At 35.4% G+C, this 16,484-nt stretch overlaps 1 protein-coding gene across 1 annotated transcript in view; it reads right to left on the bottom strand.

Moving 5' to 3' along the window:
• The window catches only part of LOC125651937 (uncharacterized), a 59,297-nt gene extending 45,226 nt beyond the window's left edge, over positions 1-14,071 (bottom strand). The window contains exon 1 of the mRNA XM_048880789.2: positions 13,970-14,071. Within this exon, the coding sequence (XP_048736746.2) occupies positions 13,970-14,037 (68 nt within the window). The 5' untranslated portion in view covers positions 14,038-14,071. The remainder of the gene's footprint in view (positions 1-13,969) is intronic.
• Positions 14,072-16,484: the final 2,413 nt, after the last annotated feature.

The following is a 16,484-nucleotide window of genomic DNA, read 5'->3' as shown; positions in this document are numbered from 1 at the left end:
TTTACATTTGCAACTGTTTTCTCCTACATAATACTATTACGAGCAACACGTATTTATCCCTGCATAAATCCACTACGGGGTCAACAGAGGTCACGGCTGTGCGTATGAACATTTGTTAAAAGTAGGTAACAGGTACTACTTTTACTAAGGCAATACACATCTAGCAATCGCTCTCACTTGCTACAGAAATCTATGAATAGATGAAATCAACATCACAAAATGTATTTACGGTTTTATTTGTATTCCAAGCAGTGGACTTTCATCAATAATTGATAAAAGCATTCCTGTAAACAATGTCTTTAGTTACTAATGTATGTCTAAAGTTTCGTCTGCTACAACTTCACCCTGGTCACCGGTGGTGCGGAATTGTACCTACTGCTAGACCATGACATTAGGCTTTAGGAAAAAGGTCATTCACAGGATTTATCGCCGATAAGTCGTCAAAGTGCATTAAGACCTACACACCGCACTGCCTCCGTGCCACAGCAGCCATAGGTGATTGATGTCGGTTTTCAAGTTTATGTCGGGACATCGAAGCGAGGGGTCGTTAAATACCTATTAACGAAATTTATCGAGTCAAAAGAAGCGTTCAGTGAGCTCATTTTTATCATCAATTACATATCCAAAATCCAAACCGTACCTTACCTTCGTGCAGTTCCACATTCTCTGCGATGTTCAGTTCTTTCCGGAGATTCATCTGAGTTGCGTCCTCTGTCCTGTCTATAAATGGTTTGCCTACACCTGACGACTGCCGCCCTGTTCTTCATGTTCCTCCATCTCAGTCTTCTGTTAACTCCGTAATATCCACAGAATATCTTTCAAATTTGGTCTTCAACGTCTACACTTTTCAAAAGTGAAAGCGCATCACAACTGTAAGTGTAACATTGCGCACCCCCGTTTAAATCATAATTCCCCCACCCCCTAAAATTAGACATATGGAAGAGTTTTCCATTATATTCTCCCGAGTTAATATATAAGTATATGTTGATATACTTGCTTTCTAGCGTCTTAATAATTAAAACAGTTCTTCATTTTATGGAACTTTGTTTTGGGTTGTCGTCGTTTTGAACATCTATGACGCTTCGTTGTGGACGTCAACAATTTGAAATGTATGGTAACGTGTTGTTAATACAATTCAGTAATGTTACCGACCAAAAATGTAAATATAAGTAATAAGGTATCATTTTAAAATATTTATCGGGATATAAATACGGGTTGGTAAATGATCAAATTTGCCATAAAGCCCTTTGGGCTTTATGGAATTGATCACGTGACCAACCCGTATTTATATCCCGATGAATATTTTAAAATGATACCTTTTTTCTTAAATATTGACCTTGCTTTCCCTCAGACTGCAATGATATGGTGTAAAATGTGTCATGTGATTGCCGTCTAAATTTCTTTAGAGGGCAAATAGCAAAATTTAGACGGAAACATAGCGTTCGGGACCCCGTTGCACGTAGGTTAATCAACTTTCACTGAATGTTAACTTGCCATTCACTTTGACATTCATATAGTGTTAACTTGATGTTAACTGTCAGTTGAACTTAATTAACCTTCGTGCAACTGCCCCCGGAACGTCTACGTAATTGTATTTCTTTCTTAAACAAATTTACGTATAAAACATATTGGTCCTCAACATCAAGTCTGCATATGTAGTAGTTACCCTATATAATATTGTTGGTTATGTGCAGATACCCGATGGGCATGGTCATAATGACACGAGGGGGCGTAGCTCCCGAGTGTCATTATGACCACGCCCATCGGGTATTTTAACATAATCAATAATATTATATGGGGTAAGTCACTTGTACCATAGTTTACTATTATTCATTATATTTTAATTTAGCTTTCGGAAGCGCGGTCGCCTGTTAATAATATGGTGCTGATTTTTTGTCTTTACATTACACTTTCAACATTATATATTTCTATTGAAATGACTTTCTATCACCAAAAATTGTATGAACGTTAACTATTTTTTTTTTAAAAACCTTGTTTTTTTTAAATGCATCTAAATGTTTGGACTGTTGGTTTTTAATATTTTTATTTCATATTTACTCATTTTCCGACTACTAATACCGGTATTTGCTTCAACGAATTCAAAATAAATACAACTAGACACGATCTCGTTGCGAGCAACGAGTAGGTCTTCCGTCCGATTTGTTGATGCACTCAGAGTTAAAAAAAAAAAAGAAAGACAAATGAGTCCCAATTTAGTTTCCGACTTTAAGACACTTTAGATATAATCAATTTTTCATATCATAAGCTTCTGAAGCAAAGTTGAGGTGAAATTCGTTTGAAATTCGACTCTCCAGGCGAGCCATAAGGCCCGCAGGCCTATTTCTTGATGTCATTTGTTAGCCCTCTATAGACTCAACAACTTTAGTTCTATATGTCTTTACAGAATATTTACCTGTAAAAAGTTATTGAGATCGACCGATATCGACAAAAAATCGACTCTACAGGCGAGCCATTAGGACCATAGGCCTATTTCTTGATATCAATCGATAGATATCGATAAACTGAACAACTTTTGTTCAATATGTCCTTACAAAATATTTACCAGTTACAAGTTTTTGAAATCGACTGATATCGACAAAAATCGACTCTACAGGCGAGCCATGAGGCCCACAGACCCATTTTTTGATATTGATCGATAGGTTATGACACATTGAACAACTTTTGTTCAATAATGCTTTTCAAAAAATATGTCGTTTTAAAGATATGAGGCGTCAAATATTTACGATTTTGGCCCTTAAAATCTCTAATTACGTAACATATGACCTACTTTTTGATTTGATAAGATCAAGCTCGTTGAGATGAACATTTCCGCTTCTACAACTTATTATAAAATATTAATAGTTTCTGAGATATTCTCAAAAACATTTGGACCCTTCTGAACCCCTAATTTAAAGGGCCAGCCCGTTTTGCTTGATATCGTAAGAAAGGCCTTGTCATTTTAAACATTTTTTGCTCAACAAGTATTTAGAAATTCTTTACCGTTCTCGAGTTATCTCTACAAGAAATATTTAGGGGCCAAACTGTAGCTCCCTAACGGGGCCACATAGGGAAAAAACGAAATGTACATATTGTTTAGATTATCATTCTGAACAACTTTTGTTCAATAATGCTTTTCAAAATATTTGTCGTTTTCAAGATATGAGGCGTCAATTATTTATGATTTTGGCCCTTAAAATCCCTTATTACGTAACATATGACCTACTTTTAGATTTGATAAGAACAAGCTCGTTTAGATGAACATTTCCGCTTCAATGACTTATTACAAAATATTAATAGTTTCTGAGATATTCTCATAAACCTTTGGACCCTTCTGGGCCCCTAATTTAAAGGGTCAGCCCCTTTTGCTTGATATCGTAAGAAAGGTCATGACATTTCAAACATTTTTTGTTCAACAAGTATTTAGAAATTCTTTACCGTTCTCGAGTTATTTCTAGAAGTAATTTTTAGGGGCCAAACTGTAGCTCCCTAACGGGGCCACATAGGGTAAAAACGAAATATGCATATTGTTCAGATCATCATTCTGAACAACTTTTGTTCTTTATTGCTTTTCAAAATATTTGTCGTTTTCGAGATACAAGGGGTAAAAAATTTATGGTTTTGACCCTTAAAATCCCTTATTACGTAACATATGACCTAAATTTTTATATGAATAGATTTGGATTGTTGAGATGAACATTTTTTGTTCTTTGACTTATACCAAAATATTAACGATTTTTGAGATATTTGATCTAGACTTTGAGCCCTTCTAGATCCCTAATTTAAGGGGCTAGCCCCTAAATCTTGATATTTTCGAAAAGATATCGTAAATGTGCACAACTTTTGTTCTACATGTCTTAACAAAATATTTGCAAGAAAAAAGATATTGGAGATCAAAGGTCAAAAATCGCCGAAATCGGCGAAAAATTTTGGCATCCATTTTTTCAGGTCCAGGCGAGCTTTTAGGCAAATCGCCTCCGGTAAAATCGAATCCCCCACAAATCTTCTAAAATGTTTACTCTATCTTGTGTAGAAATTTCAAGACTCTAGCTTCAAAACTAACGGAGGAGATGTGTGGACAACAAGGCCCTTCAAAAAGTCACTAAAAGAGAGATAACTCCTGACCGGAAGTGACGTCAAGCACGAAATTTTGCAAGCAAAGTCTCGTCACCAAAAGACATCTTTCCTGAAAATTTCGTGAAAATCGATCGAGAAATGGCTGAGAAAAACGCGTGTACTACCAAGGAAAATAATAATAATAATGAAGAAGAAGAACGCGAACAATAATAGTAAGGTCTTCCGCAGGAGACGGAAGACCTTAATAATAATAATAATAATAATGAAGAAGAAGAACGCGAACAATAATAGTAAGGTCTTCCGCAGGAGACGGAAGACCTTAATAATAATAATAATAATGAAGAAGAAGAACGCGAACAATAATAGTAAGGTCTTCCGCAGGAGACGGAAGACCTTAATAATAATAATAATAATGAAGAAGAAGAACGCGAACAATAATAGTAAGGTCTTCCGCAGGAGACGGAAGACCTTAATAATAATAATAATAATGAAGAAGAAGAACGCGAACAATAATAGTAAGGTCTTCCGCAGGAGACGGAAGACCTTAATGAAGAAGAAGAACGCGAACAATAATAGTAAGGTCTTCCGCAGGAGACGGAAGACCTTAATTAAAATTCTAAGAAAACATATTGGTGCATTTTTCTGTTTAAAAACTTAGCAACATATTTAATTGATGATAGTAGTTACTCTTAATTTAAAAATCATATTTGATAGTCTTCAATGTAATAAATATTTTGAATAATTTGGCTGATAAACATTTACATGTATATACAATGAATTAAAAATAATCGGTGAAATATAAGCGAACCCCCCCCCCCCCCCCCGCCACCCCCAAAAACAAACCAAAAATGAAGAATTGTATGGTGTGAAATCATAAAAGAAACACGACAAGTCTGATTGGCCGCCGCTATTCTCTCGAACGCGTTCTTATCACGTGACTGGGTCTTTTCTAAAATCTTTAGAAATGATACCCATATTTCTACTAACACGTGTTTCTCGACTAGTTCGCACACATGGAGGAGAATATGGAAATAGAAAGTCTTTGGGACGAAACCATTGACGATATTATCTTGTCTCAAGCTTCAAATGAGATTGAGTGCGAATATTTATTTGGAGAACTTAGTCTGAGTCAGTTATCCGTGTTTGATATGTGCAATTTTGATCTGAAGGAACTTCATACAGTGGACAGTGATGTTGTTTTTTCGAGTTTGTGGGCGGGGTTTGAAGAAAAGTGTGGGTTATGTACAGATAAACCACACTTTTAACAAAAGAAAACACGCCAAGCTATGGTACAAGACTTGTCGGATAGTTAAAATCCATAGAATACTCGGTTTCACCTTGTCGTACATGTACGTTGACTTTTAACAACCCGAGAAACATATGTAAACAGTCAATTATACAAACCTGATATTTAATGCTGTATATGTATATCTAAATATCATGATACATATAGATAATTCAGTTTATACCAAGTAAATATTTTACAAAACTTCATATTTCTCTTACGTTTGATAATTTCTGTCTTCAAAGTACGAGTGTATTTTAGGTTTTTGTTTACATTATTTTCTCTTTGAATCTTACACAAAACAGTGTACATATACCGAGAAATTCTGAAAACTAACTTCCTTAACTTATTTGATTGGCTCACTTAATCATAGCATACAATGTGCTGATGGAAAGCCGGGAAAATTTCCTTGTTTATTTACATTTCAAACAGTTGAGATCCTATCATATGCAATTCTTAAGGTAGCTATTGATAGCTAGCCCCAAAAAAACCGCTCATTGAATTTTTTTCAATTTTATTTATTTTAACATTTTGACTTTATCCTAAAACATATCAAAAAATCAACAAAAGTAATCAGGTTAATTTTCGAGGAAAGCGAGATTGAAATCCCCTCTTTTGCAGCCCCAAAAGGCAAAAAATGCTAAAATTGAGCAAATTAACACAAAAGCCAATAAAAAATTTATTGACACCAGAAATATTGTTTGTCATATATAGTTATGTAAATTAAACACAAACAGATAAAAAATCAACATGGATTAGATTTTCAAAATGCATCTAAGGAAAACATTGGCATGATTCGACTTGGCAATTGGCCAAATTTACCCTAAATATGGCGTTTCTCAAATACTATCACGCATACATTTTTTGACAACAATAAAATTCTGCTCATAAAATTTCTGATTTTATTTCATTTTTACAATAAGTCAAGTAATATCTAAAATATTGAATAGAAAAAATATACCAAATGAGGTTTAATCTGAAACTATGTCAGATTTTGTAACCCTACCCCCTCCTTCTAGAAATGAATTTTAAGAGATACAGTCAGCAGAGATAAAATATTGACCTTAAATGATTAAGCATTCCCAAATTACCATATTGAGCATTCAAACACACAATACTAGAAGTTTCTATGAGCCTTTTAAGAATGATATATAGTGTGTGCTATTGCAGTTGACCTTTTTGCACTCACAATGATTGCCTAAATATTTAGTTATTTTTCATACAATTTCTTGTAATAACTGGACCAAATCTATTACCTATACATATTTTTTGATAGAAATTTATATCACTATACAGTATAATACACCAAATATGTTTAAATAACCATTTCATATTTCAATAAATAATTAATATCAATGGAAAGAGACCCATGGACTGCCCATGGATCACTACATTTAAGTCCATCTGAGTCATCTTACCCTCACAGATAGGTGTGTCTTTCATAAGTTTAAGATTTCTAATTGTAGTTTCACATGGAACCAAAAACTCACAATTGCATAACTGAGAATGCATGTACATGTATATTGCATTAACTAACGGAAGTTTTCCCCAGGTGAAGGTCTATGTTCACTGTATGTATAAGGGGGGGGGGGGTGAATTAGTTCCATTATGAAATTTTTCTAAAAATTTGATATACATTGATGTATCTATGATGTATGTTTCAACTAAATTTTGAATTACAAGGAAAATTCAAACACATTGATTTAAGTTATAAAATTGATATTCTATCATGTGCACATTTTTTACTAATATATCTAAGAAAAAATAATCAACATTGAAATTTCCTTTACATCTATGCAATATTATTGTCTTTCAAAAGGCATGTACTTGTAATATACGAGTACATGACATGTACTTGTTTTCCCTTAAATTCACAATTTAGTTTAAAGTATGTTGTATAACATCCACTGCTCTGAGCTCATATAAGTGAATTAATGTTTTTCATCCAGTCCCAAATTTTGCAGTAGTTCTTTAATCTTCGGAACTTGATCAAATACACAATGTTTACTGATCACGTGGTTGCTATCCGTCGCTACCTTAAAGGACACATATCGTGTTTTCAAAGTATACAAAATTATATGCATTTTGTCTTCCTTATGCTTATAGAAATTAATTGTAATAGTTTGTTCGCTGAAGTATTGCGATAATTAGCCACAATACGGACTTAAATCTAAGCCCCGATTTCAAAAAGCCTAGATAATTAGATAGGTAATCATGTGGTACAGTGACGTCATATGCGACCTTCGTCGATCAACTTGTTGTAAAAGTAGTGTTAGATATTTTTAAAAACTCGGGTTTTAGGGGCCTAATAAATTTACCATGGATAACATTTATTTCGATGTTAACAAATTTCCCGAGTCTTATATCTTTTAGCCACCAGTGCATACAAATAGCAGCCCAAATGTAGCGAGGAAAGCGAGTATAAAATCTGAGAGTAAATAATGTTTACATGGGATCACTGTCTAAACACAATTTGGTAATGTCATTTCTGTAAAGAACTGTAATTAGCGTTGTTGCTTTTTGAAAATAAACAGTGCAATTATTATTAAATTTATTTTGGAGAAGTTAGATCTAAATTATGATACGATTATGTATCATTGACAACTAGGCCTACTGTCACGGGTGCATTTCGAGAGAAAAAATAATAATAAAAATTATCAAATTTATGGTGAAAATCCCAATACTTTTAGATTATTTTATTCAAGCAATTTTATTAATCATTATTTTTTTGTTATCTACACGTTGTTACTTAGGAAGTGGGAGCACGGCGTGCTGTACGTTGTTGTAAACACGTACGTGTTCCTTAAAAAAAAATGAAAGCATTATAATTCAATTCAAAGTTGGGAAATATCATATTTTATTATTTATAATTGAAAGTTCAATTATCTTTTATCTTCAAATTTCTTTTTTAAAACTACCAGTTGGTAGACACTGCTAGCGAAGTTCTGCCTATATGGTGTTACAAGGTGAAGGTCAGTTGGTGCGAGTGTGTATTGAATTTGAGAGCAGAACGGAAAGCATAAGCCGTAGGCCTATATGTAACAGTGGGTAGCTTCGATAGAACCATTTTCTCGCAGTTTATCTACGTCTTTGTCCAAGTGCTTGTTTAAAAAAGTACAGGGACAAATTCTACTGGGTTTTTTTATGGCAAAGTCGTTGTGCCGACAAAAAATATTCACGTCTTGTCCCTCATACCTTCCTTCAAAAATTGAAAAAAACACAGTCCAAAGCCTCTCTACTGACAGCAAGTACACCCTTAAACGGCACAAAACACCCTAATGCAGTGTTATTTACAAGCCGTTAATGTGATAATTGTTTGTTTGTCAATTAAATCTAATCTGTTAATGAAATGGCTAACAACTGTTTTCAAATCTTCTCGCTCGAGGTCGCATATGACGTCACAGATAATGGCGCGTAAAATATCGAAGAAAATATGCATATCGCAAGATTTGAATTTCATCGCTTTCAAACTCGAAAACTATGCAAACTGTTTCCTTTAAAACACATGTAAAGTAGTTTTAGGCATGAAATGAATTAATTTTGCAGAAAAAATTAAAAAGTTTAAAAACATGCGATGTGTCCTTTAAGATCGAATTGCAGTATCGTTGTATTGTGATTTTATATTAGGTTGTGTGCTTTACTTCTAGGGTGCTTGCAAAATGATTATATACTTGCAAAATATATGTTGCAGTATTTTATTGATGGTCGTGAAAGGGATACCCGACTCCATCACGCACGCATGAATTTAATACCCACAAGCAGATTCTTCCTGAGCTCGACTTTAGAATTGAAATAATAGGTCATGTCTTTGTTACTTTTGTAGATCATTTGTAAATTTGCTATTCTAAATGGATACATAATGACAGTATTTACGGTTGATATGATATGTGACATAAGAGAGCTGCACATGGAATTATTTCAGTAAAATCGTGACCAAGTTGTTTAGAGAAGAAAACAACCTGCGTTGTGTTCTCAAACTCCCCACACCTTCAGTACTGAATTCTTCAATATGCAAAGCAAATGTCAAATAGATATATCCTCAAATAAGATAAGCATTGCATTTCATATTATATTTTTCATGTGGTATCGCCAGTGTGAGAAAAGTTTGATCAGCCCTATAACAATCCCGGAATTTCTCTAATTCACACACTCGAGCTGCACCGTGATCCTCCATAAGGACGAGGGACCTATCACGTGCATACATGGGGCATTCTGAGGTTTTGTGTTAGTGTGGTATGGACAATACACTTTGTACATCAAACTAGACATACAATTCTGATGGACTGCATTGGTATCTTTACGTTTCCCTTGTTGTCTTTATTCTAAACGCCTAACGCATTCTTCTCCATCGTCTGTAATCGTTTAAAAGCATGCATTCCAAAATGTACAAAAATCTTATCTACTCTTCATTGCGCAATAATGTCATCAAACGTTGCTATTTTCCGTCTGTCCTGTTTACATCTAATGCATTTCACCAAACAATAAAATGCTCGACCGGAAAATTTCACAAACCCCTTGAAATTCTGAAATGATGTCATTGTAGAAAGTGATATGAAATATTATGACTTTCATCGCAATCTGCCCCGGCCGCGACAGACCTAAGTCGCCAAACGTGAATGTCACGGGTCCTCGGAGATGACCTTATAAATGGATGTCCCGTGTCACAGTAACTGTGGCACGCTAAAGAACCCTCACTGCTCAATGGCCGTAAGCGCCCAGCATAGGCCACATTTGAAGCCCTTCACCGGTCTTGGTGACGTCTCCATATGAGTGAAATATTCTCGAACGAGACGTTAAGAAAGATACAAGCAATCACCGTAATCTGAATTATTAAAGGCTTATGATTGTGAAATATTATATGATTTGATGAAAGGCAGTTTATGTGCGTCTCATGACGCATACTACTAGAATAAAATCGCTAATTTTGTCTATATTTTATCCACACACACACACACAAAATAATTAAAGAGTTATTTTCATATTGGTTTGGTTTTATTAGCTCACCTGAGTTGAAAGTCTGATCGCCTGTTGTCCTTCGTCTGTCCGTAAACTTTTTACATTTTCAACTTCGTCTCCAGAACCACTGAGCCAATTTCAACCAAACCTAGCAAAAGGATCTTTGGGTGAAGGGCTTTCAAGTTTGTTCAAATGAAGAGCCATGTCCCTTTCAAAGGGGAGATAATCACAAAAACTGCAAAAATAGGGTGGGGTCATTTAAAAATCTTTGTCTCAAGAACCAAGCAGCCAGAAAAGATGATTTTTACATGAAAGCTTCCTGACATAGTTCAGATTCAAGTTTGTTAAAATCATGCCCCCGGGGGTTGGATTTGGGTCACAATAAGGGATCAAAGTTTTACATACAAATATATAGGGACAATCTTTACAAATCTTCTTCTCAAGAACCACTGAGCCAGAAAAGATGATTTTTACATGAAAGCTTTCTGACATAGTGCAGATTCAGGTTTGTACAAATCATGGTCCCCGGGAGTAGGATGGGGCCACAAGGGGGGATCAAAGTTTTACATATAAATATATAGGGAAAATCTTTAAAAATCTTCTTCTCAAGAACCACTGAGCCAGAAAAGATGATATTTTACATGAAAGCTTTCTGACATAATGCAGATTCAAGATTGTTTAAATCATGGCCCCCAGGGGTAGGATGGGGCCACAGGGGGGGGGGGATCAAAGTTTTACATATAAATATATAGGGAAAATCTTTAAAAATCTTCTTCTCAAGAACCACTGAGCCAGAAAAGCTGATATTTTACATGAAAGCTTTCTGACATAATGCAGATTCAAGTTTGTTTAAATCATGGCCCCCAGGGGTAGGATGGGGCCACAGAGGGGGATCAAAGTTTTACATATAAATATATAGGGAAAATCTTTAAAAATCTTCTTCTCAAGAACCACTGAGCCAGAAAAGCTGATTTTTACATGAAAGCTTTCTAACATAGTGCAGATTCAAGTTTGTTTAAATCATGGCCTCGGGGGTTGGATGGAGCCACAAGGGGGGAAGGGGATTCAAAGTTTTACATACAAATATAAGCAAAAATCTTTAAAAATCTTCTTCTCAAGAACCATTAGGCCAAAGAAGTTGATATTTACATGAAAGCTTTCTGACATAGTGTAGATTCAAGTTTGCAAAAATTATGGCCTCCGGGGGTATATTTGGGCCATAATAGGGACTAAGGTTTTACATGCTAATATACAGTGGCGTAGCTTCCATTGAGGCAACCGAGGCAGCTGCCTCGGTAAAAAAAAAAACCCACCTTTTACGTTGTTAAAATGTCGATGGCTTCTGGAGGGCTGCGCCCCCCAGACCCCCTGCCTCGGTAATATTCGAACCCAAGCTACGCCCATGATATATATGGAAAGTCTTCAGATATGGGCCAAGGTGACTCAGGTGAGCGATGTGGCCCATGGGCCTCTTGTATTGATTAACATCTTTTCACTCATATAAAGACGTCACCATTGCAGGTGAACGGCTGCGAAATTTAGGCCTATGCTCGGCGCTTACGGCCTTTGAGCAGGGAGGGTTCTCTATTGTGCCACACCTGCTGTGACACGGAACCTCGGTTTTTGCGGTCTCATCCGAAGGACCGCCCCATTTAGTCGCCCCTCACAAGCAAGGGGTACTGAGGATCTATTCTAATCCGGATTCGGTGAGGGGGGGGGGTAGGGTTACTGCGGACCTATTTATTGCGTTAGTTTTTGCGTTACTATCATCCTTTTATCGTTACTAACATCTTTTTGTCGTTACTATCATCATTGATACATATAAGTTCTTACGTTACTATCACCATTCATTTCCGTTACTATCATCCTCGCAGTTTTTTCAACGACGAATTTTCTGTTCATGTGAGTCGTATAAAACTGATCGTAATTGTTGCTAGTGTATGATATTTCTTACATACATATCATTCGCAAATAAACAATACATATATATTATTACTACAGTAACTTGATCCGAAGAGTCGGATCACGTCGAGTTGACAGGCGCGGATCATCAGATCACACGAGACGCGAAACGTCGAGTTTGATCTGATGATCCCCGCCTGTCAACGAGACGTGATCCAACTCTTCGGATCAAGTTACTGTAGTAATGATAAATGTATTCTATACCCCCTTCTGCATTTTAAATCCACATTTATAAGATAATAAATGTAATCCAAATTATCAAAAACACAGACATACTATGAAATTATGTTTTGTGTCCGCAGTTTTGTTTTGTGACGGGGTCAACATTTTCCACAAATAACGTTGCGTTTATGCATTGTGACGTTTTCAGAGGAGGGCTACAATATCAAGATGCTTTGTAATGGTGCAGAAATATTATATGAATAACCTGTAATAAGCTCCGTGTATTGGTCTCCATTGTTATTTACACGAAAAAGAGTACCAACGCAGTGCTTGGACATGTCTAATAAAGGTGTTTTTTAATAAACGTCATGTACAATATGCAAAATGCCCCGTCATGCTTGTTATCACGAAATCTCGTAGGTGGATTTACAGAAAAAAATAAATATTGACAACCAGCGCGAAAAAATAGTTATTCGAGCCACTCCGACAATGAAAGGAAAATCACATGGTGGGAGAAAAAAACTTTACACTAGGCTGTTTGGTTTTTAACTTGATTTCAAATATACACTTTTCAATACAGATGAAATCGCTTTCACCTCCGTACTCGTCCATGATGTAAACACTACCATATATAGGCATATGCAAATAACTTGCCAACCGGAAGTTCAGCTCAAACATGGTGCAAAAATGTATCCAGAATTTGGACAATATCGAAAAAAGAGAACATCAGAAACCGTATGTTGTAGGTTTTATGCAAACCTATTTATGGACTAGCAAACATAGAAGATCATTTTGTTTATGTAAAGAAATCCAGCAGACGTTTAGAATGAACGAAATTTTTGCGGAAGTGAACCACTCCCTCTTCTGCACCATAACGGAGATCCTAAGAAGTTGAAGCCTTCTCCGTTCCCTAGATAATCGGAGAGAGCTAGTCACAATGGGGTTAACTTTTTCAAAAGAATGAAGATTGAAAAATCACAGCTGAACAACCGCAGGGCCTAAGTTTCTAGGCGGGCGATGTGGCCATGGAACTTTGTTTTATTACATCTACATGAACATTTACACTTTCATCATTTATTTCATACGCGTAGATTTTCGTTTTGTGTTATAATCTTAAATTTAATTGTCGATCTTCTAGGGTATAGACAAAATGCATATGTAAATAAAAGAATATAAAATAGTTCTGAAAAAGAGATTGATTTTGAACCCACTCTATGCATGAAGGTGCTAAATATCACCGATTTTAATCGAAATCTTTTGTCAAACTGCTTGACCATGTTAATTCTTACAATTTAGATAGAAACATGATTTTTGCCCAAAATAACTTGGAATAAATAAGTAAGAACTACTGGGAGACTTTTTCAAGAAAATAATGATTTCTGTTTCATTTATTTGATATTACTGAAAATTAAGAAATGACGATACAGATATATACATTTTCCTCAAATAACTAAAACTTCCAAACTGCGTTGATATCTAAAAAATGTTATTTACTACAATTTGAAATAGGATATTTTGCAAAATACTTACCTTACAATTGATGAAGATATAAAGAAAAGACAAAGACACAAAAAATACATTGTGGTTTTGATGTCCATGATCAGTCCGCCAAAAAGTTATCAGCGCAAGCCTGGACAATGATGTTTTATTACATAAAAAATACGGAAGAAAATGTCGCTATCCAATAAAATTGGGGTCTATTGTGTAGGTTGTTTTGTGCATGTATATACATATACCTGTGTGTGTATTCCATTTCCATTCTCAATGACCGTGTACCGTGTGACAGCGTTGCGAGAATTCCATCTTCATTGAAAGCAAATTTTATGACTTGCCTAGATGATCGAGCAGTCTAGCCCGCTGGTTACATGCTGCTAGGAGCTTTGGTTCCGCGGGTCTTGAGTTCAACCCCTGGTAGGGGCGGAAGTGGGTATCCAAATAAAGTGAAATTTTCTGTGCTTTATATTAAATATATCTTCACTTAGGGCAGTTATGTTCATTTAAGAGTTCATTGCTATTTCTGTGCTTTATAGAAATATTTCAAATGCAATGTGTATCTTGTATGACCATCTTAAATGTAGGTTAAATAATTGCATACCATTTCCATTCTCAATGACTGTGTATCATGTGACAGCGTGGCGAGAATTTCTGTGCTTTACCTGTGTGTTATATATATATATATATATTCAGCACACGTGCATGCACGTGCTGAGCAGTAATTCTAACCACAGCAGTTTGTAAGGAGTACCAAGACACATCTAAAACCCTAATATCAATAGAATTTGATGAAAAACAAAAACGTTATCGTCCTTTAAAAATCGAACATTTGAAAAACGTCGCACGCGCATGCGCGTGTGCGTTGGCATTTTTTGCTACATCAATATATAGATACACATATTGTCTACGTATGCTGTAAATATCATCTCATTCGCTTGATAAATAAGATAGTTACAAACGTTTTAGTACTATCCAATCAAAATGAAGCACACGTGCATGCGCGTGCAAATTGGTAATTTTGACCATGCAAATCAGTTAAGGGTCTCAATATCTACCTATGATATGAATATCAAGCCATTTCAATGAACAACAAAAAAGTTAGACTGATTCCAAAGTTAGTGTACAAATTTTGTAATGCATGTGCACGCGCATGCGTGCGCGTGCAGACAAATTTTTTATCATTTTTCATATCTACAAATGATATACTACCATCCTATTTAGGTTTCATATCGATACCTTTAATATTCTGATTTTCCAATTTTTGTACCAAAATTACAGTGCACGTGCGCGCGCGTGCATGCATGTGCAGACAAAATGACTAGCACCATGCACATCTACAAACGCTATACTATCATCCTGGAAAGTTTCATATCGATCCCTTTTGTAGTTTCTGAGAACACTACCGGACAAAAAAGTACCGGAGAAAAAGAATAATAACTAGAAACTCATTACTAGTAATGAGTAGGTCTTCCGTTAGATCACTTCCGGTAAAGAGCTTTCTGTTCCTACGAAAACCATTTAAATATATCAGAAAATGTGCCTTAACAATGAATGGGAAATGTATTATCGAATTTTTTACTCATTTCTCGTAACTTCCGGTGATGACCGGAAGTACTTTTATGATGCGTTTTCCTATAAATGACAGCGACTCTTTACTGTCTATATTCCCTGAAAATTTCACGTCTCTATCTGAAAGAGTTCTCAACAAAAAGAAGTAGACTAAAGAAAGAAAAAGTAGTAGGTTACTACCGACCGGAAGTCAATTTTGAAAAACAAAATGATCCAAACTTTAGAAGTTGATACTTTTATTATGACATGTGAAAATCTTATGAAAGACTTCAAATATACGCGAGATTTATGGTGACAAAGAGATGAAAAGTAAAAATGTATTTTATCAAGAAACCGGAAGTAGTTGTTTTGACTACCAACGGAGTCAATATTCTTTTGACACTTTCAAAGAGACTTAATAAACTAGTATAGGTTTCAATTTACAAGAAAAAGTTTGAAATTTGCGATTCTTTCAATCACTTCCGGTGACGACAGAAAGTGACGGTCGACATGTTCAACCCTCTACTGCACGACTGCAAACGGAGATTTATAATTCCTGAATAATTGATGAACCTATATTTTACCTTTTCCAAGAAAAATGCTGGACAAAATTCCTTTTGAGAAAGAGAAAATCGCCCATATTTTCCGACCGGAAGTGAATTTTGTAAAAACAAAAATAGTTATAGGAAGGTCCTTTCATAAGACATTATTCCTGAAAATTTCAAGAAAATCTATCCACCATCTCTGAGAAATCACTCGAAGAAATCGGAAAATCGACATTTTTCAAATACTTCCGGTATAGACCGGAAGTGACGGACGAAAAAATTGAATGTATGTGTACAATGGACTAATGTTAGTTGATCAACTCTACAAGTTTCAAGCGTCTATCTATATTCATTATTGAGAAACTGAAAAAACAAGGTTTGAATATGTCCACCCCATATCTCACGACCGGAAGTGAATTTTACAAAAATATTTAAATTTACACTAGACATTTATAATG

Source organism: Ostrea edulis, chromosome 5, assembly GCF_947568905.1.
Source record: "Ostrea edulis chromosome 5, xbOstEdul1.1, whole genome shotgun sequence".
NCBI lineage: Eukaryota > Metazoa > Mollusca > Bivalvia > Ostreida > Ostreidae > Ostrea > Ostrea edulis.
Note: the sequence above shows the minus strand (reverse complement) of the source record. Positions and strands in the feature narration are given on the sequence as shown.